This window comes from Rhinolophus sinicus, linkage group LG16 (assembly GCF_036562045.2).
Source record: "Rhinolophus sinicus isolate RSC01 linkage group LG16, ASM3656204v1, whole genome shotgun sequence".
NCBI lineage: Eukaryota > Metazoa > Chordata > Mammalia > Chiroptera > Rhinolophidae > Rhinolophus > Rhinolophus sinicus.
In genome coordinates this window covers 36,226,746-36,250,560 of record NC_133765.1, presented here as the reverse complement: position 1 = coordinate 36,250,560, position 23,815 = coordinate 36,226,746, and the positions used below count along the sequence as shown (strand labels likewise).

Sequence of the window (23,815 nt, the reverse complement as noted above, 5' to 3'; positions counted from 1 at the left end):
ATGCCGCCGTGAGCACTGCAAGGAGCTTGTCTCACAAATCTGTTTACCTCCAAAATGCAGACATCGCCTTCACACACACGCGCCCACTCTACCCCAGCCTGACGCTCCAGCTACAGGTGAGCAGGACCCACAGGTGGGACCACTGACCGGGACACCACCCAGCCTCCTTCCCTGCAGCTAGGTGCTGTCAGGTGACAAAGCTGTGGCTGATGGGACGTGAGCAGAAGGGATGGGGCCGCCTCCTCCCAAGCCCCTGCCCCAGGGGCTGCAATGAGAACTTAGGGAGGCAGCTTCGGCCACGTGGACAAGGCGTCCAGGGGAATCAGAGCAACCCGAGGGAAGAAACCCAGACCCTTGGGTGACCTTGTGAAGCAAAGCCACCAGCCCCCTGGTCCCCCCATTTAAGTCAGAGCTATTACAAGAAACAAACTCTTTCCTGATTGAGCCAGATTTGGGGGTGTTCATTACAGCAGTTTAGTCTATACCCGAATGACTACAGCATACCCCCCATAAATCTGTGCACCACTTCCCCTCAACAGGCTGAAGCCCAGTCTGGGGATGTGGCTGGGCCCTCAAAGAGACTTTGCTCCCGTGAGACCCTCCCCCTGGGCATCTGAAGACCTGAGGGAAGGGTCTCTTTTGTGTCCTCCATCCACAGACATGGGTGGGTCAGAAGGTCAAGGAGACGCCTTTCCCACTGCATGGTAGGCTCCGGCCCTGTGCTAGCAGCTTGGGATCAGGTGACTGAGCAACCCTGGGGACCCAGGGCACAGAATGGGGGAGGGGGCGAGCAGCAGGTGCGGCAGCGAGAGTGGCTGGATTCTAAGCCAGGGCAGAGGAGCACAGCATCAAAGGAAGGGTGGGTGGGGACCAGGATCTAGCCACCACGGTCCGCAGGTGAGCCTGCACAGGTGAGAAGGTGGGCATGGGCATGGTGCACGCGGGAAGGAGCCCTCCAGCCTCGAGAAAGGTCCTGGTGGTGGGAAGACGGGCCCGGGGAGGAAGAGCTGCTCGGGTGCCCGCGGGCCCTGGGGACGACAGGCGCAGAGTCCTGGCAGCCTGGGCCCGGCTGCCTGGCGGATGCTAACGCTTCCTGAAGCGGCTGGGGGACGTGCACGGTGGGCAACTGGAAGGAAAGTGAAAGGCACGTGCGGCCTGCGGCCATCGCGGAGGAGAAGGCAGCTGGCCGGCAGGTGGTGGGTTTTCTGAGTGACGCTGAGCCAAGGCACGTCACAGGACAGCCGGCACGGCGGGCGTTCCAGTGGCTGTTGTTCCTCACCATCTGCCTCTCATTAGTGAAGGTGTCCAGCGCGGCTTATTCAGAAGGACGCGTAGGCTTAGCCAGCCTGGGACGTCTTGTGGGAACTAAAGGGCACAGTGATGAAGCCTTGACGATGGCGCAGAGACTCAATATGAAGTGGGTCTCCAAGCAGCCGGTGTGGGTCCCGGGCCTCAACTCACCCCGGAGGTCACACGGGGAGGACAAGCCCAGCCAGGGGCAGTCAACAAGCCAGGGTCCCAACCACTCAGTTCTTTCTGCTCGGGGCTCACACCTTCCCGACAACCACTGTGGCCCCCAAAGATGCCCACATCCCAACCCCAGAACCTGTGAAAATGTCCCGTTGCATGGTCAGGGGAGCGTAACGCTGCTGATGGGATTCAATTTGCTGGTCTGTGGATGGTAAAACAGGGAGCTTCTCCTGAGTTATTTGAATGGGGTCAGTCTAATCACAGGGGTCCTTATATGTGGTTGGGGGCAGGAGAGTCACACCCTGCAGGAGGGAGGAAGGAGCCCCCTGCCAGGATGTGAGCAAAAGCTGGAAAAGGCAAGGAACAGTCTCCCCTAGAGCCTCCAGGAGGCACTCGGCCCCAGTGACACTGACCTTAGTCTCACCCATGTCAGACTTCTAACCTCTACAACTATAAAAACTGTGTTATTTTAGGCTTCTGTGTCCTGGGTATTTTGTTACAGCAGCAGCTGGAGACTAGTACAAAAAGGGACTAGGTCCTGTTTTAAAACACTCAGATCTAAAAACAAAACTACTCAGCTCTTCAAGACTCCCTTGCAGCCAGGGGTGGCCCGCTTCTGGCCACGGATGCATAAGCAGATGAGTCCTGAGTGGTGTTTCCAGAAAAGCCAGTTTTGCTGGTAAGGGACCGAGTGAGGGGGGTGGGCTTCTTGCCTGTCACCCAGCCCTCCTGTCCTCCTTCCTCCTGCCTGGAACACGAATGGGAGGCTACAGGTGGGACAGCCACACGCGGAGGACAGCAGAATGCAGAAAAGCTGGGCACTGCTGTATTGTGAGGTCACTACAGCGGCCCCAGGAGCACAGCCTCCAACTTGCTGTGGCACGAGGAAAATCAGTCCTACCGGGCTGAGCCTGAACCCTGTGACCTGCAGCCAGACACCATTCAAGTGACACACAGCTCTTGCAAGGACGAGCTAAGAGCTGCTACCCAGACACTGGCCCTGAGCCCTGAGAGCCCAGGTGAGAACATCAGCACCCTCTGGGTGTGGCTTCATTTGGTCACCAGGGGCCCAGGAAATGCCCCGACCGTTTGGACCAAGCATCTCCCCAGAGCACAGCTCCGGCTGGCCAGCTTCCCACCCACGGAGCCAGTCACCTCCTTCACAGAAAACACGTGTGCAGTGTACACGCATATGTACATGTATGTTTGTTTATTGCAGTGAAGCCCTCAGGGCACTTTCCCCCCAATATTTTTATATCCAGAAGAAAAGTACGGCATTGTGCTCAGTTTCAAAAAATACAAAAACGAACAGTAGGAACACAGGGACTGAACTGAAGAGAACACGCAACCGCCCACCAGACCCGCGACGCGAGGCATAGGCACTAATGACACCATTTCGACGTGAGGCCTGCAGTGGGGCAACGTCCCCAGAGGACCCTCGGTGACCTGCTGCCTGGGGGGCCGCCCACAGGGTGGACATCCAGTTCTTTGAATACCACAGACAACTCACATTAAAGATTTCTAAACCATTCAAAGTCCGTGAGAGAAAGAGCTGCTATTAAAGCATGAGACCCACTGGTTCTCCAGAGGGAACTATCCGTCCGCTGGGCAGTGCCATTTGGGGGGGTGACACAGGGCTCCAGCAGGAACTGCATGTGCCCCCTCTGTCACACAGACGACGCACGGCGACCAGCCACTGGGTCCTGACAACCAGCTACAAGAAGATGCTGAGAAGGAAGTCACACCGGGTGCCCTTGTAACATGTGGCCCGTGGGACGACGGCCAGAGCCAGAGACCACAGTAAAGGGAAGAGCGAGCTGTGCACTTTGGCAGAGGGGAGTGGACCACAGGGAGGACGAGGGCACGACGGCTCCTGGGGGTGTGCTGTCACCAGAAGGCCGGCCAGCACCCTACGCGTGCACACACAGGCAGACCCAGGTCCCCATGTGCGTGCACACCAGAGCGCATGTGCAGACATGTACCCGCACAGATGGCCACACACGCCCCAGGGCCCCCATTGCCTCCAGGTCAGGATCCTGGTCGTGCGTGTGGCAGTCCCCAGAGACGAGATAAATGACCTCACCAAGCCCACAGACCTTGGTGCACATCTGCTCCAAAGAGCTGCAGGTGTCTAAGCAATTTCCTGGCCACACAGCTGTCACGGTGCCGACACGTGTCGCGGCGAGGCTGCCCACTGGCCACTCAGAAGCCCTGCAGCTCAGGGATGTGCTGGTACAAATCCAGGGTCTCAGGGTTCAAGAAGGCCCCTCGGTGCTCCACGGCCTTCCCAGCGATGACCTGCTTTACCGCCACTTCCACTTTCTTGCCGTTGAGGGTGTACTGCCAGGGAAAACACACAAAAATGGCGTTTAAACCCAAAAGGGGAAGAAGGCCACCGGGTCTGGTATCCCAGCACATCCCATCCGGGAGGACCGATCTCAGCCTGAGGCTCTCAGCCCTGAGCGCAGGCGCACGGAGGAAGGGATCTTCGACCCAGGGAGAGGACGGCACTTCTGCCACCGCAGCTGGGTGATTGGGGACCCATGCCTTAGCCCGAGCTTGTCTCCTCGAATGCAAAATGGGGGTGACAGCACCTTCCCCCGAGGCCGTAAGGTTAAGGGAGCAAACACAGCTCTCAGAAGTGCCTCACAATTACGTTTCGTTTTTATGTTATTACTTATATTGACTTTATTACACTTTGTTGTATTACAGAGACTAGCTGTGACTCTTAGTTCAGGTTTCCTGTGATTTTGTCACTGGTCTGGAACCGGAAAGCGAGCTTCATGCAGCTGCCTCACCAAACTTTTGCAAAAATCTTTCCTTGGAACCATTTATCTGCGGAGGATAAGACACTACTTTTTCTCAGAGCACGTGCACGTCATCTGTAATCCCTACGGGCTTTTGGCGGTGGCGTTAGCGGGTATAGGGGCCAGGAAGCTTCCAGAGAAACAGAGCCCTGTCGTAAAGCCACTGGTACCCTAATCTCTCCTCTCACTGGCACTTTTTTTTTTAACCTGCTATGTAATTAAAATTTATTAATTTGAAAAACTCAGAAGACGTGTGAACTAATTAAGAATCTAGCACTGGCTTCCGAGGGACTGCCTGTCACTGTCACCTTGACATGCAAGCATCTCACGTGCTTTATGTGCCTCTAAGCTTTACACAGAAGCTCCAAGAACGGCTCGTGGGAGCTAATAATTTATATCTTCCATCGGCCGACAAAATAAACAAGGCAACGTTTTAGAGGAAATCCTCCTGTTTCCTCTGGGGCAGGGGCTGGGGAACAGGCAGGAGGCTCCTCCCCCGAACCCCACCATGCAAAGCCAGGATAGGCCAGGGCAGGAGGCTCCTCCCCCGCACCCCACCATGCAAAGCCAGGATAGGCCAGGGCAGGAGGCTCCTCCCCCCGCACCCCACCATGCAAAGCCAGGATAGGCCAGGGCAGGAGGGGTTGTCTGGGGCCCTGCCAGCCAGGCGATGTCTCAACTCCCCACGCGTGTCCCATGGCTGGGACCAACCCCAAGTCCTTGCGGCTGGGTCACACCCTCTCCAGCTCAGCGACACACGGAACAAATACTCTCCTAAGTGCTCCCTTAGTTCAGACTCTAAGGGTCTGAAAATACTTGAAAAATCTCAAGTCACCCTCAACATGACCTCACGGGCCCCGCAGGCGGAGAACAGACAGTCCCTGGAGAGAGGGCAGTCCCCACAGCCGCTGGGGGCGAGGCCGACGACGGACGGCCTGCCGCGGCCCTTCTCTCTTTCTCGTAAATCGCCCCGCTATTCTCATGAGCAGCCACAGTTCGGGAATAGCCGCTCTGGCCGCAAAGGACACAGGTTCTTGTCCAACGAAGTAAAGCCGACACGACAAACTCAAACTCCAAGTCACCAAAATGGTCCAAATGCCAACAGAACTGCTTCGCTGAAGGGAAGTCTGAGACCCTCATCAGGAGAGCGCAGTAAGGGTCCGAGTCAAGTACCTCCTGTCCCTGACAGCCAACGTCTCCACATAGTCAGAGCGACACAGACAGAGCGGGAGGGAGGGGCTCTGAGCACCCGCACAGCAGGCTCACCGGGAGCGCACCCAGCCCTCGTCCTGGAGCCAAGCTGTGCTGGACCCTACGGCCAGGAGCACCGTGCCAGCCGGCTCTGGGAGTGCCCGAGTTGATGCCGTGGCCCCTCTAGGATTCCCCACAGTGCCGTCCCTCCTGGTCCCTCCGCCTCCAACTGCACCTCACATGCCAACCCTGCTCGGGCAGCACCAAACGTGGCTTCACCTGTTGGCCATCAGCGTCTGCTCCCATCTCCTCCGTCATCAGCCATTCTGCAGGCTGAAGGGACAGCCCGGCTCGTCTGTGTATTTAGAGGGCTGTGTGTCTGGACGCACACACATGCACGCACACGTGCACGCTCACTCAGCTGAGAGCAGAGCAAGTCAGAGCTGTGATCCCGTCAGGGCAGACCTCCTCCCCCACTTAGAACCTAAACAAAGTGTGCAACGGGGGCACCGCTTTCAGTAGATTCAAATCTAAGTAGATTCAAATGTTTCCACAGGCAGAATATAAAATGAGGAGAGACCAACAGCACCCCAGCGGCTCTTTATAAACAGTTAGAATTAATTTTCTCATTAATACTTTTGAGAACACACTAAAACCACATTGAGGAAAAGCCAGGTGGACGTGCAGGGCTGGGCCTGCTTACCCTCTGGACACTGGTGTTTAGCAGAAGTTGCTTTATAATGCCACTTGGGAAGGGTTAAAAAAAAAAAGAGACGGCAGGAAAAAAAGATGGCATTGCCAGGCAACGGGGACAAACTATATATAAAGCGTGAGCGAGCTCCCACATGAGTGTCCCTGAGTATGTGGGCTTGTGGGGAGACGACAGCGCTCTGGCCACCACTGCCAGGTGGCAGGAGACAGTGCCCGGCGCTGGCCTTACCGGGATGCCCTTGGTCTCCAGGATGAGGCTGGGCACGTGCCGGGCCGACAGGCCGATGCGGATGGCGTGTTGGATGCGCTTCACCAGGTCGGGCCGGAAGGCGTGTCCGGCAGCCATCTTCAGGAAGAGGACCACCCGCTCCTCCCTGTCCTTGTTGTACTGGGGGACGCAGAGGCTGTCTTCCACCTCCTCGAAGGCTTCCACTGCGGACAGGGGAGGGGCCACGCTCGTCTCAGCCAACCCGACCCACAGGGCAAACGCGGAGTCCAGGCCACCCGGCTGGCCAGGGACTGCCCATCTCTCCTCCCAGCTCTCCCGGGAAGAACCCCGCGGTGGGGGGAGAGACAGACAGAAGATCACCCACACGGAGGAGACAGACAGAGAGCGGGAGTGGGAGCTGGAGCGGCTGATATTCTGCAAGGAGGCCAAGTGCGGCCCGTACCTACTTCACAGATTGATTTAAAAACTGAAAAGGAAGTGAGCACCTGGGTGGGGACCCACAGGTGGGAGGAAGAAAGGCTGGAATCAGGGGATCAGGACTTCTCCACCCCAGCTGCAAGCAGCCCGGACATCAGTCCGAGGCTGACGCTGGCCTGAGCTGGGCATTCTGAAGGCCCGCAGGGGGGTGTGCTGTGCAGCCGGGAGGCCTACGCTGCTTTACATGGGTCCTGCCTGCGTGGTGCCTACGGCCTGCAGCAGTCATGCAGCCTCTGTGCTTCTGCTACTTCACCCAGAAGAGCAGACATTACTAAGGAACCCGAAGGAGATCAACGTGAGGAAGGGCCAGGGCGGGCCGGGCCATGCCACCTTCAGAGTCGCCCTGGGGGATCTGATGAGCCACAGGCAGTGGGGACAATGTATGTCCTCACTGCGTGTTCTCACGCCAGGCCAACGGGCCAGAGTCCTGCCAAAAGGGGAGCTCTTTGGAAGGGAGGCCGCTGGGCTCCATGCTGGGACACCCCTTCCTTCCTGGATGCCCTGAGAAGAACTCAGGAGAAAGGGGACGTGCGTACCGATGTTATAGATTTCCGAGCTGCCAAATCTCACTCCATTGGGGTTGAGCGTGCCATCACTGGAAAGAGAAATGAGGCTATGAACACACAGCAGGTCGTAAGCGGGCCACGTTGCAGAGGAGGCCGGGAGACAGTCACCCCCTTTCTACATGGCGACACAAGGCTCCTAATCCCGACCAGCCACCCCTCTCTTACTCTCTCTAACCTCAAAGCTGGACATCAAGGGAGTCCCCTTCGTGTGGAAACATCTGTCACCTCACTGCCCCTTCCTCCTGTACATGGGTCCCTCCCTCCCAAGTGTCGTATGGGACCCAAGACCCACACACCCCCATCCCGGAAGGGCTGTCGCCAGTGTGAACAGTCACTGGCTATGGGCCTCCCACCCAGCGCCCCTGACCCACCACTTTGGGAATGCAGACCAGGCCCTCAGGAAACTGGCATAGGAATGACACAGGAAGGGCCAGGGGGCGGGGGCACAGTCAGCCCAGCCACAGACTGAGCCCAGGACACAGGAAGCGCCCCCTCCCCTCCCCGATGCCTCCAGGGAAGAGCAGCCGATCGCAGACCCCTCACCTCCGGCCCAGCATGACGATGCCCCCGGTCTTGGGGTTGATCCTACAGTAGTCACCGTGTGCCCACACACCTGCAGGGAGGCAGAGGTGCTCGGTCACGCCAAGGAGAAGGGGCACTGACCAGCTGCCCCGACGGACGCCTGAGGCAGGCATGACAGCAACAGGACACTCGGCAATTCAGCAACGTAACTCTCATCACCAGATACAGTCATGGCCGACATGGGTATGGTACGGGCAGGGTCTGGGTGCTGGGGGCAGAATGAAGCCCAGTCCCTGCCCCCAGAGACTACAGGTCCAGTGCGGGCCAGTATACACCCAGCTGACACGCGCTGGCATGCGAGAAATGCTACTCCTGCACGCACCGAAGGGCCATGGGAATTCAGACGGTAAGACCAACCCCAGCCACGAGGCTATAAAGAGGGGGCCCAGGGGAGGTCAGTGGGAGCTGGGGAGGGCCCTATGAGGGGAGAGTGGGAAAGTGCAAACCATGCCATAGAAAGAGAGGGTGGTCTGGGGCAGCTGAGGGAGCTGGTCTGGAGGGCAGGGGCCACTCTCGGAACAGAGTAAACAGAAGCAGCGTGACCAGCCTGGAAGCTACTGCCAGCGTCCCAGTAACACTAAGCGTCCCAGTAACTAAGGCACCAGCCACATGGGCAGAGAGCGAACGAGCAGGTGAAACCCGGAGGACCTGGAGGACGGGGGAAGAGGAAAGAATCAAAGGCAACACTGACTGCAGAGCTGCCCTGCACCAGCCCCAGCTGGCTCTGGGCCCCTGCTGCTCAGAGGGAGGCCCTCACGGTGGGCACGACATAGCTCACATACCCGAGGGACCAACCCCCGGCTTTGGAAGTCACAGAAATCACCAGGAACAATTAAACCAGCCCGAGGCTCCTCCTGCTGCAGTGTCCCTGGGGCAGCCACACGCGGGGCCACTGGGCGAGAAGTGGCAAGAGCAAGCGTCCCCTGGCTCTGCAGTGACCCGGGAGTCGTCAGCCGCAGCAGCAGCCTGTTCAACCTGTGTCCACCCCTCCACAGCCAGGGACTTCAGACCCCACTACCTTCTCTGCCTTCTCTTCAGGGTCATTTGAGGAACGTTTCTCTCTATAATCTCTATTCTGCCCTAGTCGGTCTGGACAGCTACACACTGGCAGGATCCAAGGTGGGGCTTAAAGGCAGCGGCGGGCTAGACAGTGGAAGCCAAGCTATACATGGGGGCGGTCGGGGGGGGTGGGGGGGGTCCTGCAACTCCCGTGTGGAGGGTGTGACGCTGAGTACAATGGCTTTCACATGGGACATGTGAACACGCAAGGCCCAGTAGAGAGACGCGCGGAATACGTGGCACAGTCTACCCTGACGGTCACCAGTGTTTTCTGATTCTCCACATGTGCTTTATGCAGAACCAGATTACCTTCTGAGAGACTGCAGAAAGCAAGTACTTAGTATAAATAACTCTGGGACAGAAGGCTTGCTAAATTATGAACTCCAGAGCAGCAATCACTCGAGCTTGCTTATGAAATAAGATAAGAGGGAGACAGGAATCGGAGCTTCCAATAAAAGCCTTCTGCGCCCTGCAGCAAGCAGCACTCGAGGGGGTGCCGTCTGCATGAGCGACAGGCCTGGCAGGAAACCATGCCACTGCGAAGCACTCACTCCACCATCGCCGCAGGGCCTGGAGGACGGAGTGCGAGACAGAAAGGCAGAGTCCCAGCCACACGCCATCTTCCTCCGACAGGCGGACACAATCCTGAGTAAGGGAGCAGGCCCTCCAGCCTCACGCGTGCCACTGGCGGCTCATGCCGGCTCCCGTGGGGCCAAGGGGCCCAGGGCACACCAGGTGGTTAAGAGTAAACTAAACCCAGGTGATGGTTTCGTATGGCTTCAGTCTGAAGATGACAAGATACTGACTCAAAGTTCTTATCACCCCACTGGCAGAGGGAGCTGTGAGAGGCTTCACCAGGCTTTGGTGGAGGGTGGGAGGGGCGGGGCGGGGCGGGGCGGCACATCCAGAATTAGACCGAGAAGGCTCAGCCCAGGTGGGACTCAGGGCAGCTCTGTCTGCACCAGCCTACCTGGGAATTTGGAGAAATATGCCTTCCTGTACTTGCTGCCATTCTCGTCGTTCCAGAAGTGCGTGGGCTGGCAGGGGAACGGCTTGGTGCACACCAGCTCTCCACTCTCTCCCCAAACTGCTTTTCCTGGTTTGGAAGGAAGAACAACCTGAGATGCACCACAGCCACGCTCCCCAGCACACCTGCGCTCTCGCTCTTTCTTAACCTATTACCTATTATACAGAATTTCCAACATATGCAGACGGCTGATCCGCACCCCGTGCCATCACCCGTGTCACTGACAGCGTCTTACTCCTCCCCAGTGCCTTTCCCTCTCAACGCACTCCCCAAACCTCTCCCTGGAATGTTCTATTAATCCTGTGTGTGTTAACACTTTCGCTACATCGACATGCATCCCTGAAGAGCATGCCCTGTCCCGTTGCATGCTTCTAAACTTTGCATAAATGGCACCCTACTGCGCGTGTCCATCATTATGCTTTGCTCTTCGAGCAAAACCTCCGGGTGACTCATTCATGTGCCACACACTCCAGTCCATTCGTCTTCACCATTCTAACCCTCCGTGTGTGATCACCTCCGTCCGTTCCTCCTGAGGATGTGTTTGCATTGTTCCCCATTACAAGCCATGCTGCTATGAATATTCTTGCATGTGTCCCCCTATGCATATATGCGGGTATTTCTCCCCACAGTACATCACTGGGTACCTACAGACCTTCACCAAACTGCCTGCTAAAAAAGTCGTACTGAGTCAGTTTCTAGCCCCATGAACTTGCAGGCCGCAGAGGCCAACAGGGAGGGTGGGAGATCGTCCCTTCCAGTGACTCGGCCCTCGGAAGCGGTGAGCCAGCCGGTGCTTGTTCATCCAGCACCTTTCACAGGCCAGACAGAGTAGGACTGGAGCAGAGAACCGTCACCTCCACCGTGTCTGTGCAGAGGCTTCTGACTTTTCAAACTTCTCTCCCCTCGGCTAGCTCTCCAGCCCACAATAACCCTGACAGCGTGCATCTGAAACAGCAGCACCCCCGTCCAGGCCAGTCCCAGGAGAAACAGAGCAGACCGTTGGGAAGAAGGCAGACGTAAGGAGCAGAGCACGTCAGTCTGGGCAGCACAGGGAAAAGCCCTTGTGAAAATGACAACTGACATTCAGAAAGGTCTCTGGAGGAGAGACGAAGCGCTTTCTGCACCCGCCAGGCTTCCAGCCCCTAGCCAGCCGTGACCCGCACCCGTCACACAAATGGGGGTTGGCATCACCTCCCCATTCACTCCGTCAGGTTAAAGTAACAGCAGCTGCAGTGCAGACACGACTGCAGTATAAGTCTGTGAACTTGTGCAGTGCACACACCACACCCCAGGCCTGGTGTGGTGCTGGAGACACAAACAGGCTTTGCTGATTTATAGCCGGTGGCCACTACAAGCTACAAAGCAAAAGTCTGTCCTGAAACCAGCAGAGGGCCCAGTCCCCAGCTCCCCCATGGGCCTCGTCAAGGTCAGGGCATCAGGCTGGCCAGGCAGTGAGGCTGCATCAACAGCGTCTCCAAGGCCTGGATGCCAGGAGGAAAACGGCCCGCCTGCGTGCCTGAGCCCCGGCTCTGTCCGTGCTCCAGCCCAGCACCTACTTCTCAGGTGGCAGGCTGACGGGGGCTGGGGACCGGAGCCCAGCAGCTGTTCAGCCAGGTTCGGAGGACATCAGTCTGCGAGTGAGAGGGGCTGCCCCGCTCAGACAGCGTGGTTCTGAAGAACCAACACCGCACAAACGTACACACACGTCCCTGTGCCTCCAAGGTCCTACTCACACCAGGTCACAGAAAAGAAACGCTGGCGAAGCCGTACCTTCCTCGTTCCACGCCTCCACGGCCATGCCCAGGTTCCGTGCCTGAATCTCCCCTTTGTACACAGGCAGAGAAGGATTCTGGCCCATGAAGCAGGAGACGATGTCGGTGCCCCCTGTGACAAGGATACGAGGAGCTTCAAACATCAGGAGACTGAGACGAACTGCTTATGTCCTGCCTTAGTGAGCAGCAAAGGAGAAAGACCCCAAAGGACAAATATCTACCCCTTTTTCTCCAGATAAATACTGAAAAATTCTCCAACAGGTGGAGCTGCTCTTCAGAAAGAAATGGAGGAGGTGATTTAGACACTGGAGTGAACCTCCCGTGTCTGGGTGGTTTCCTTCTGCCCGAGTCTCCCAGCTGGAGGAGAGCCTAAAACAATGACCTCTTGTGGTCACTCTGGAAGGTTCCCGGGAAATGGATGCCTCACCCCCTCAGAGCCACCCCACAGGTGTTGGGTCAGAGGGTGTGCACGCCTTGGGGGACCAGCTTGGACGTGTCCCCACCTCCTCTGACTCATGCAGGACTCCCCTCCTTGGCACCAGCACACAGGAGCCATACCTGAGATGGAGCCCAGGAGGACGCTGCTCTTGACACACTTGTACACGTACTCATAGCTCTGGGCTTTCAGTGGGGAGCCGGTGGACAGGATCGTGTGAAGCGTCTGGAGATTGTGGGATTCCACTGCGGCAAAGAATCAGCAAAAGGTTAAGACTAACGCCTTCAACCCAGCCTGCGTGCCGGAAACGGGTGACACGGCGGGTTAGGTTTCCATGGCGGGCAATCAGGGACCAGACACTGACAGGCACACTCACCTGGCTTCATGTTTTTCTCTTCGAGCACAGACAGCCACTTGGCACCGGTCCCAAGGATGGTGATGCTGAGGGCGCAGGAGGGAAAGAAAACACCAGAAACTCTGCAAGGTTCTTTCTAAAATGAGTGGCTCATTTCTGACAAGTGTGCAAACTCCAAGACACATCATTTTTCTGGGTTAATACTTTATATTTAGTTGGAACAAGTCACAACACCTGCGTTTCCTTGGGTACAGCAGTGAAGGCCCTCACACGATTCCAGTGTGCAGAGCAGCGCGCTCCCTTGAAGCCTGGGCTCTATTTCCAACTATCCTTTCCACAGAGACCCACAACCTGCCCAACGGCAGACTACTGTCTCTTGGGGGACCAAAGGAGACTACAAAATCAAAATTAAGAACCCTCAGATTCTAACCTCACCCGCTCACTGTCCAATGGCATTGACGGGGCAAAGGGTCTCCGGGAGAACAGGGACCACACTTGACCCACCCCCTGTCTCAAGTAAGCTCAGATTTTTACAGAACTTAGAAAAATGGCAGCTCTTCTCTTTTCGAACATTTAGAATCTACTCCAGTCCTGTAGCCCCACGTTCACGCTCAGAAAATGACACAGTATGTAGAGTATAAATCACTGTGTTTTCAAGGGGAGAGCGCTACTTAATATTCTGTCTCTCTTCCTTGGCTGAGGCAGCCTTGACATGTAAACCGTCTTCCTGGGAGAGTTTTCTCTTGGGGGTTCAGAGGCTGTAAAACCAAGGTCCCTCCTTATCTCTCTGTGCAGTAAAACCTCAGCCCTCACACCTGGGTGACGAGACCTGATGCTAAGAGACAACGAACACAGGACCCTGGGTGACTCAGGCCTGGCTGGGCAGGAAGTGGCTGAATCAACAGCAGGGTGGGGCCCCCTCAAAACTACTCTTCTCTTATTCTCTCACCAGGACCCCCTGCCACCTATAAGCCCACCACTAAAGCCTCAGGCACCTGTTCCTTAGAGATGCCTGTTTTGGGTTGGGGGTATTGTGGGGAGCAGGAAGCAGACACACTTCTCCCCCCGTCCCCCCGTGTTTATTTCATCAACTCAAATAACCTGATGAACTAACTGCCGACCACCTCCAAGGATTAAGCTGTCACCCCTCCGGGAATATCTGTATTTTAACAGACCAGGGACCCCATCGCCCTCTGACGGGAACACTGGCCCTGGACAGCAGTGACTGCCCCCGGCCACAGGTACAAAGATCTCCAGTCACCCAGCACCCCAAAATAACACGCGAAATTTATTCTCTCACACCCACACCCCCACCCCCACCCCCAAACAACACATGTACTTTATTCTCTTGTCCTCCACACCCGCCCAAACCGATGGCTCTCATGCTTCTAAAGAGGGTTTCAGTCCCAGGTGTGTATCCACGAACCTGGCCTTGGCAGTGGGGAAGGACCCTGAGACAGTACCTCCGGCCTGAGTCACAAACCTGCTTGTCTGCAGGGCTGGCAAGGTCTCCCCATCTATCTTCAGGGCTTACATAAGACAGTTTAAAAACACATTTAGTTCACGAAGTGCGGAACCCTTGTGTGGGTGCTCAGTGCTGCATATTTTTAGGGAGTACATTGGGAATCACCCCACAAGGAATGAGGCAACTTCTCAGCTCCAAAAGCACTGGGACCCCCCAGCCCCTCCAGCCCCTCCAGAGTCCTCCAAGGACCTGTGCAGACAGGTCACAGACAGCTCCTCCCAGGCCACCCTCCCTCACCTGGGGTGCCCCACCAGCCTACGACCTGGGCTCCCCGCGTCTGCCCTCCCCCACAATTCATTCTCCACACCGGATACTGAGCTTTAAAAATATGAACCAGACCTTGTCGCTCAAACGTTCCAACAGTGTCCTGTTTCACACAGGGAAACGCCCCCTGCAAGCACAACCTGGAGGTCTCCCCCCACCGCCACGGCCACTCTTCACATTCGGGCCATAAGGGGCCCCTTCCAGCTCCCCCCACACACCTGTCTCGGTCCCACCGGGGCCTCGGCAAGGACCACCGCCCAGTCCTAACATTCAGGCGCCAGCCCCAGTGCCATCCCGAGGGGCCTCCCTGATCCCAGACCTACAAGGGCACTTCTTTCTCTTCTCCTTACCTTCCCCATCCCAGTGCCAGCCCCATGAGGACAGGGATCTGCTCGCCGGGGCCACTGTCTGGCACAGAGCAGAGCAGACACCCAAACATGTGGAGGGTGTGGGAAGAACATGGCAAACGCCTGCCTAACGAGTTCACTGAAAAACGAGCCTGCTCACGCGCCCCGCGCTCCACCTGGGACTGCCGCACCAGTGTGCCCGGGCAGACGGCTCACAGGCACTTCGAGGCGTGCCCAGCGACTACCAAACCTGGACAGAACACCCCCGAGTTCCAACCCTAACCCTGACCACAAAATCCCCCTGGCCACATGTACTCCTGCACACCCACGTACACACATACACAGTCACACGCTTTTGCACGCGCACACACACACTAGAGCCAGGCTTACAGGTATTGAGGGGAAGAGCTTAGCGCCATCCAAATCCCCAGGGATTTGATTAACCTGCCGTCAGAAACAAGCTCATTAGGGAGAATCTTCCTGGCTAATAGTGTGAGCCAAATGTCAGGATTTAAATATTTCCCAGACTGGGCAAACTTGTATTTAAAATATTAATGGCCAAGGATTTTAAAACGTTAGCGGCTCCTTGCTTCCCCACTGTGCGCAGGCGCACACTTAACATAATGAGGCCGGTTCAGAGCGGGCTGACTCCAGGCCCCTGGAGCTCTCTGACGTCCCCATTTCTGAAAACGCGACCAGTAGGTCAGCGGTGGCCTGAACCGCAGTGCTGAGACTGTGTCCACCCATCATGACTAATTCATCAGCAGAGAAAGCAGCGATGAAACGGGGTCCTCTGCCAGTGTCTGAGTGACGATGAGGAAGGGAATGGGGGAGCAGAAGGGACCACGTCCTCCTTCCCCGTTCTTATGATCCTCGGGAGAGGCACTGGCACTGCCCTGTAACTGGCCTCTGCCTCTGCTGTTAGCATCCCCACCTGTCACCCAAGCAAAGGAAAGGCGGAGATGCCCTTCGCAGCACTGGAAGAACGGAAGAAAGCATCTAGGATCATACTAGCAAGGGTTAGAGAACACTCCAGGAAACCGCTGGCTGGCACTGAGGGGCAGCTGAGACGGCAGGGCTCTCCTCCTCGCCTCTGGGCTCAGCAGAAAGGCGGGTGAGAAGTCCAAACACTGGTACCTACCCTATCCTGTCGACCAGGTCCCACAGCACGTTGGGCGTGGGCACCAGGGGGGAGCCGTCGTACAAGACCACAGCCGCGCCCGTGGCCAGAGCAGACACCAGCCAGTTCCACATCATCCAGCCGACCTGGAACAGACAGAGGAGCAGTGTCAACCAAGCGCTGGCCAGCTCCGCTCGCCTCCATCACTCAGCCTCTCACATCCGCCTAAAACGGAGCCAAACGTCAGCAAGAAGTGCCCGTTTCAGATGCATGAGGCTTTGCCCAGCAATTTCACATCAGGAGTTTACCATCCAGCTGTTAAAGCTGGTTAGTCAGGGACCCAGCACGGATTGGCCTGGCCAGGTGGGGCCCGCAGAAACCACCCCCAGGCTGTGGCTGGCACCCGGCCTGCTCCATGGGAACATTCAACTGTCTGAGCCTTCACACACAGGATGCTTCCAGGAAAGTGAAAAGAGAAAAATGCCCCAGATTTTTGAGGCCTTCCACTGTCCCACACGCGAGGAGGGGGAGAACAGAGATCTGGGCTAAAGCCTAAAGCTGAAACACACCTGAATCCCTTGGCCCAAGTCCCCTGACTTACATCTGGGCACACAGAGATGAGGGCGCCTGCACACGGGCACACGTCGGGAGCACTCCAGGCTCCCCCTCCTATATCTGCCTGGGTCCTGGGTCTGTCCCCAGGGGCACAGCCGGGGTCCTGGGCATCCACCTCACAGGTTAGGGACGCACCTCCAGCATTCCATTTCCTGAGACACTCAGCCCCAAGTAAACATCCAGGAAATGGAGCTAAATCATCCTGGGACCTCTTGATATTTGCAGTCTTGGAAAAAGCCGATTCTGAGTTTTCCTGCCTTGTGATAAAGCACAGCTTCCTTTAACTTGACCTAAGCTTTCATCTTTCAGCGTTCAGTGAGGACAGGAATATCTCCAATCCCTTGAACTCAAGCTTTGGTCTGATGCATATTTCACACTGAGCGACGGAACTTGCAGGAGGCAGGACCATCCTGTTTCCCACCACAGTCCCAGCAACGTCTGGCACAGAGAAGGGACTCTAAGGACATCGGTCTCTGCTGTGTTCTGTTTGCTTTTTCTTGGCCACCTAAACCCACTGCCTTATTTGGGGAATGCTGCAGCTTTTGCAGGATTCCAGTGCAGATACCTCAGCGAGAAACACCAAGGTCAGACACTGACTTGGCCGGCTTCTCAGGCAGCTGGGACGTGACCTGTGCTCAGCCAGCAGATGCACCAATAAGGACGCAGGGGAAGAACAGAGCTGTCTCATCAGGGCAGAGGCTCAGCGTGGTGGCAGAGTGAACCTCACGTCCACACACTGGGGCAAGAGCTAGTTGACTGCAGATTTCAGTCATGTGACTCTCACCCCTCACCTCTAGAGGCTCAAGGCACTGAACTGGGAGTCAGTGTCCTCGGTTTCTCGAGAATTTCCAATGCACTTGGCACTGCAGAGAGGACAGGCCAAAGTACTGAGCGCCCCAATTCCAGAGGGAGGCAGGGCCAGGGGGAGGCGGGACCGGAAAGGGAGGGCGGAGCTAGAGAGGGAGGCAGGGCCAGAGAGAGAGGAAGGGCTGTAGGGATGACAGAGAAAGACCACCCATCACAAGCTGCTCCACAAGCAGCCTGGGGTCTCGGGTGCTTCTTGCAATTAACACGTGTGATGGGAGAGGCCGAAAGGTAAGGAAAGCCCAAAGCCTGGCTGCCCAGAAGGAACCAAAGCCATCTGAGGCGGGAAGCAGGGGGAGGGGCAGCCCTCTCAGCCCAGCACCTCTCTTGGCGTCTCTGGGGCCGCTCACCGTGGTGTAACAGAAGATGGTGTCGCTGCTGGTCATGTTGCCGTGAAGAATATGTTCCTTCAGGTGCTGGATGAGGGTGCCCTGGGGAGAGGAGAGGCGCAGTGAGCGGCGCTGCCGGCTGGGACGCGCCCTGCACGGAGCCACCGGCAGACTCACTGCCCACGGGTCGCAGCAGTAAACCTCCGTTTTCCTTCCCCGAGGAAGCCGACTGTGCGCACCCTCGCCTGATGAGCGATGCTCCCATGTCACCCTGCCACCTGCCACCTGAGCGCTGAGAGCCACTGAGCTGGGGAGGAGCCTGTGATGGGCTGCTGCCGGCCTGCAAGCTCTGGGTACCAGGGTGTCAGCATCAGCAAGGGACCCAGCAACCTCAGGCAGACAGGAGTGAAGATTACCGAGGGGAGAGTCACCGGATAAGGTCAAAGGACGGGCTCCGTGCACCTCTCCCCTGGCAGCCTTGTCCCCTCGCGGTATACAGGCAGGCGGCAGGACAAGGCTGTGGCCGGGACACACAGCACTGCTGCCTGCAGCTCTCTGCGGGCCTCGGCTCAGAGCTCGGGGACACCCTGGCCAGGGACCGGCACAAGATGCTGCTTTCAGCTCAAACCAACGCCCAGTCGGACCCCTGCCTCCCACCCCTACACACAGCCTATTAGTTTTTATTTTCATGTTTAATAAGCAGTATATTCACATGGTCCAGAACTCTCAAGCATACACCATGAGAAGCCTCCCTCCCCCAACCCCGCACCCAGGCCTCCCGAGGCAGCCGGTGAATGCGCTTCCTGGGGTTGTTTCCAGTATACTGGTCCCCGCGCATCCACATACATTGATTTATGCCGCTTCACTTGCACTCATTGTCCTGCACTTTGCTTTTCCCACTTAAATCACTTGGAGCTCTTTATCAGTACACACAGCGCTTCCCCGTGATTTTTCACAGCTGTATAGTATTCCACTTGCTCCGAACAACTCAGTGTCTGTCTGCAGCTCACAGGGAGGACCAGAAACATCCCATCACCAAGCACAATCCAGACAGCAGAGCAAGTGGCCCTGTACCAGCCGCTAAACCACCCTCGTCTCAGTTTTCCCATTTTTACAATGGGTCTCATACATGATCCTGAGGCTACACTGGGGACGCCCTTCTGAGGCCCCAGAGAAGCACCTGGCTGGTGGCAACGCAGACCCTGGTTGTTTAGGAACTATGGGGGCTGAAGCAAGAAACTACGGATTAAAATCTGGCCTTTATAACCCTCTTTGTACCCAAAAGAAATGAAAAATAAGCCAACAGGAAGAGACAATCCCTTTAAAAGCTGAATAGAAAAATCCTGCCCAACAAATTCTCTAATTCTAGAGCCAGAACTATTCCAGAGTCTGTTCTGAATAGCTGCCCCTGTGATGGGCCACACGGGGTCCCTGCAGAAGGCAGCAGGAAGACTGCAGGCAGGGAGGGCTCCTCCCGAGGCCTCCCCAAGGCCACCTGCAGTCCCTCCAAGCTGAGCCTCTGGTGAGTGCAGGGTGGGTCAGGGACAGCCTCCCCCACCGGGCAGGCAAGGGCTCCGAGGAAAGTTCCATGACGCACACTGCTGATTCGGAGGGCTGGGCAATCACCGGGGGACAAGCAGCTTTCAGGAACTCGGATGAATGCTCACTATTGACACACTGAATCCGCTGTGAGGACCAGGGCTCCCCGACCGCATGAACCTGCGGCAAATCCCTTTCCCATTTTCTTTCTTACTTAATATCGGCACTTAATTTAAATCTGGATCTGCGCCTAGCATGGCCTATTTATAACCCACACTGTTCACTGTCCTCACCCTCTCAGGGGGCACAAACAAGCCAGGCTTCGCTTCTCTCTCAAGAATCTCTCTGTATGCACCTTAATTCACATCAGTAGTTTTCCCCGTGATTTCTAGAGTCATGGCCGAGTCTGAGCGAAAGGAAATATGAGCAGCATGGTCTTGTGGGCCTCAGGCAAGAAGAGTAATTTAATTTCAAAGAAGGAAGAGAGACGCTGCCTTCTGGGCTCTTTAATGGACTTAGAAAACAAACCAGCCATCCAGGAACAAGCCCCTCCCCCAGTAAGCCAGGGGACCTGCCAGGTGCCCTATCATGGTGGCCTTTCACCTTGCTGTTATCAAGGTGCTTGTCAAGATGACGCTTTAAAACAGGCAAGCTGCTTAGTCACTTCCCTGGAGATGCAAGAGCCCAGTGAGGACAGAATAAGTATGATTTTTCCATACTTTAAATATACCAGGCACGATGATTTTAAGAGCAAACTACATTATATCTAATACATTTTTATGTTCCTCTCCTAAAAAAGTGACATTCACTGTGCATAAAGCACTAAAAATAAAAGTACAGTTACACATTTCAGTTTCTCCTAAAATGTCTGTTGTTTTGCCACACACGCCCTCCCTCGTCTGCAAGGTTTCTAAAAATGGTCACCTCCATGGCTCGTTAATAGGCCTCTAACCAGGCGGACCCCGCTCCCTTCCCCAGGGAAAACGTGACTCCAGCAACCACAGTGAATGACATCACAGACTGCACACAGCCCTGACTTGACTTAGTAAAATAGGATGGTTTCAGCTACAAGGACAACTCACTCCCATGAGAAGGCACCTCAGTTTGGCCAGTGTTACCCCCAGGAACAAAGCTTTTGGCCCTGGACACCGCCCCTCCTGCACCATCACCCCCCCTCGGGTTTCCTGAGAAGCCACCCACTGTGTGTGAATGGGCTCTCGGTGTATCTGGCGGTTTTGTTTCATAACCTGCAGTCAGACCTTCAGTGAGTCCAAATCCAGGTAACAACGAAGGATGTTCACTCGTCCCCCTGTTCTGATGGAGACACTCTGGAAAAAGCTGTGTGAGCTGTAAAGTGACTCGGATGGAAACGGTTCCTTTTTATGGAAGGGATTCAAAGTGCTTCTAGGTATAGAAAACCTCTGTAAAGCTAAATGAGCTAGAATAAGAAATTTTATATTTCATTTTCAAACACCGCCATCTTATCAAGTGATAGCCGTGAGCTGTTTGAGAACACGAGGCTTCTGCACGTGGAGAATTCTCTTCTCCTAAGGGGGGGGGGGGGGGAAGGCTACGACAAGGTCTGACCAAGATCCCACAGGTGTTCTTCTCCCTTTAGGCTAAGCCAACTGCGGGGGAAATGGAAAGCTGGATGTGGAAAGAGCTGCAAAGCGGGCCAGGCCAGCAGGCCCAGGGTGGTGGAGAAGCAGCGCCAGGGGCCGGAGCCCTCTCCCCATCCCCGTGGGGCCAGGCAGCGCAGCAGCGGCACTGAGGACAGCAGCTGGCCATCGCCTAGGCTCCATTCTGGTCTCCGCCAGGCACCCCACCTGCACGCTGGCGCCCCATGGACACCCGGGGACAGATGGAGACCTACCCCGGCGGAATGCACCATGCACTTGGGCGCCCCGGTGGTGCCCGACGAGAACAGGATGAAGAGCGGGTGGCTGAAGGGCAGCTGCTCGAACTCCAGCTGAGGTGCCTGCTCCCCTCTCCCGGTCGCAAGGAAGTCGTCCAGAAACACGCTGTGGGTGAAATGCATGGGACAAACCGTGAACGTTTGGAATGCTGGATGGTCTGCGAGCCCTCCCGGACTCAGTCCCCTTCAGCCCCCCTGGATGAGAGCCTGGGCTCCCGAGGAAACCAGCCTGGAGTGGAAGCCTTACCCGGGGTTCAGGAGAAGACAACTAGCTCAAGGGAAACTAATTCAGTGAGTGATGGTTTCAGCTGAGGTCAAGTTGCCTTATTAGCACCGTGGACAGGGCCAGGGCTGTCCCCTCAGAGAATCTGTGAAGTGCTTTAATAGACACTGCGAGCCAGGCTCACGCGCACTTAACACGCTGCTGTTTGTAAGCAAACGCGGCTGCTGAAGGAGGTCGGACAGTGGTGCTGATGGCCTGAGCCCAAGCTCCTTCCCTGTTTGCTACCAACCATCTCATTAGCAGACCCTTGTTTCCAGTCGCCCAAAAGGAAGCCTTGGCCAAGTGGGTCTGAATCACTACACTTTCCCCACAAGGAGAAGGGAGGGAAGGAGGTGCGAGATTCGAGAACTTTTCTCATAGCATGAAGCTCACAGCAAGAAGGTGGGGCCAAGAACTGAAAACTACAGTTTCTACGACAGAGACAGCACTGGGCAAACATCACGTGTTATCACTAGTGCATCCCATCCCCAGGGTGCACAACAGCAAGACAACAGCTATTTCTCCAAGAACAAGTAAAATGAAGCCCAGCTATGGACTATCAGCTAAGAAATCTGCCCCGCCTTGTCCCCAAAGCTGACAGACAGAAAGCATCCATGTGTGTGGCCAAGAAGCACTGAAGGGGTCACAAACAGGACATTTGTTTTCTGAGCAGAAACAGGGCAGCGGAAGCCGAAAAACCATCTTGGGAGAGGTGGGTTCTTGACTTTGAAACCAACAAAAAGATGGATCCCCAAACACTGGCCTGATTCCTCCATTGGTTTAAAAGGGGGAAGAAAAAAGGGGGCAAAAAAACCAAAAACACAGTTTTGACAAATAGAATTTGCTTTCTTTCAAAGAACGGGGAGACATCAGTTCAGCTGAGCCCGCAGCGATTTGCAAAGGATGCTCGGAAACACAGATGCATGTGTACTAAAGACCGTGCTATTGTGCAGGGAAGGCGGCCTCAAAGAGGGATGTGTCCGGGGGGAGCACGGCGGTTTAAAGGGCAGCAAAATAATTCATCTCCGAGCAGTGAACAAAGCCTCCTGCCCCAGAGTGCCAGGAAAACGATTCACTGTGGCACTTTCCAGCCAATGGGAAAGGGCACCTCCCATTTGAATCCCACTTACACAGCGTGCCCAATCTAATGCGTACGTCCGCAGAGAAAAGGCTTTTCTTTCAAAGGTCTATAAGTCACAGAAAATACAGATTGTTTTTGTTGCTCCTCTAAAAATGAAAAGCCCCCAGGGTGGGTACCACCTCCAGGTCTCTGCACATGGGCACGCACGTGTTTTCAGTGTGTCTACGGCAGCCAGCAATCAAAAGGTGAATGGCAAGGGGTCTAATTCGCAGGGTTTACGAGAGGAGGTTTTGCACTGTATGAAGCTAAGTGAAGGGGCTAATAGGCTTCCCCTGGACGCTGGCATTTCACGTCAACTACTGATCAACACGTCAGAAGAACCAAAGCCAGGCACCCTGGGGCAGTGAGCCCGTCCACTTTTCCTCCTGGCCTCGGGGCGTTCCACACCCCTCCATGAAAGCAGGGAGCCGGTGAGTTCTCTCTGCCCTGCCTCCTGTGTTCCCATTCCTGGTTAACAGAACTAGCATTCATCCAAACACTCAAGCCCAAAATGGAGGAATTTCCTCGGTTTCTTCCTTCTTATCCACTACCAGCCCCCACCCCCACCCCAATCTCCTTGGCCAATCCATTTGATAAGTTCTTTGCCCTGGCTGTCCCTCTGCCTGAAATGCGTTTCCCTTCCTGAACCTCCTTTGGGTCTTGGTCAGAACTTGCTTCTTCAATGACTACACGAATTACAATGGAAAACCACCTCGTCCTTTCCCCGTGGCAAGCCCAGCCCTTTAACCTTGCTCGAGTTTTCTCCAGAGCACTCGTGGTGGTTTCCAAATGTGTCCGTAAAGTCTTAGAGACTTGTCCCATCAAAAGGTGGCGCCTAGGTCTCTTCCTTTAATCTGGTGTATAACTTCGGAGGCCGAGTCAGAAAAGACCATGCAGTTTCCTCCTCCTTTTCGTGGGACACTTGCCTTGGGAGCCCCAAGCTGCCACACAAGAAGTCCAGGCTCCCTCAGGCTGCCAGGCTGTGTGAGGACACCAGGCCACATACAAAGCCATGGGAGAAGCTCCCACCAACGGCATCCAGACGTTGCCAGTCGACTGCCAGGAACAGACTCCCGTGAGTAAAGATGACTCATGTGAGTAAAGATGCCTCTGATGGCGGGCTACCCAGGTGCCCTGAGCTGCTGAGTGAGTCTTTCCAGCTGACGCCCCAGACATTAGACGTTACAGAGCAAAGAACACCCAAGCTCCTTTCTGATGTCCTGTCCCACAGAA

The 23,815-nt window shown here is 55.9% G+C and overlaps 1 protein-coding gene across 1 annotated transcript in view; it reads right to left on the bottom strand.

Moving 5' to 3' along the window:
* Window positions 1-2,663: 2,663 nt before the first annotated feature.
* AACS (acetoacetyl-CoA synthetase) overlaps window positions 2,664-23,815 on the bottom strand; it is a 48,167-nt gene continuing 27,015 nt past the window's right edge. The window contains exons 8-18 of the mRNA XM_019748798.2: window positions 21,159-21,306; window positions 17,768-17,848; window positions 15,960-16,084; window positions 12,704-12,768; window positions 12,450-12,572; window positions 11,890-12,003; window positions 10,063-10,188; window positions 7,995-8,064; window positions 7,422-7,480; window positions 6,409-6,611; window positions 2,664-3,810 (exon numbers count right to left, since the gene is read on the bottom strand). Of these exons, the coding sequence (XP_019604357.2) occupies window positions 3,673-3,810; window positions 6,409-6,611; window positions 7,422-7,480; window positions 7,995-8,064; window positions 10,063-10,188; window positions 11,890-12,003; window positions 12,450-12,572; window positions 12,704-12,768; window positions 15,960-16,084; window positions 17,768-17,848; window positions 21,159-21,306 (1,252 nt within the window). The 3' untranslated portion in view covers window positions 2,664-3,672. The remainder of the gene's footprint in view (window positions 3,811-6,408; window positions 6,612-7,421; window positions 7,481-7,994; window positions 8,065-10,062; window positions 10,189-11,889; window positions 12,004-12,449; window positions 12,573-12,703; window positions 12,769-15,959; window positions 16,085-17,767; window positions 17,849-21,158; window positions 21,307-23,815) is intronic.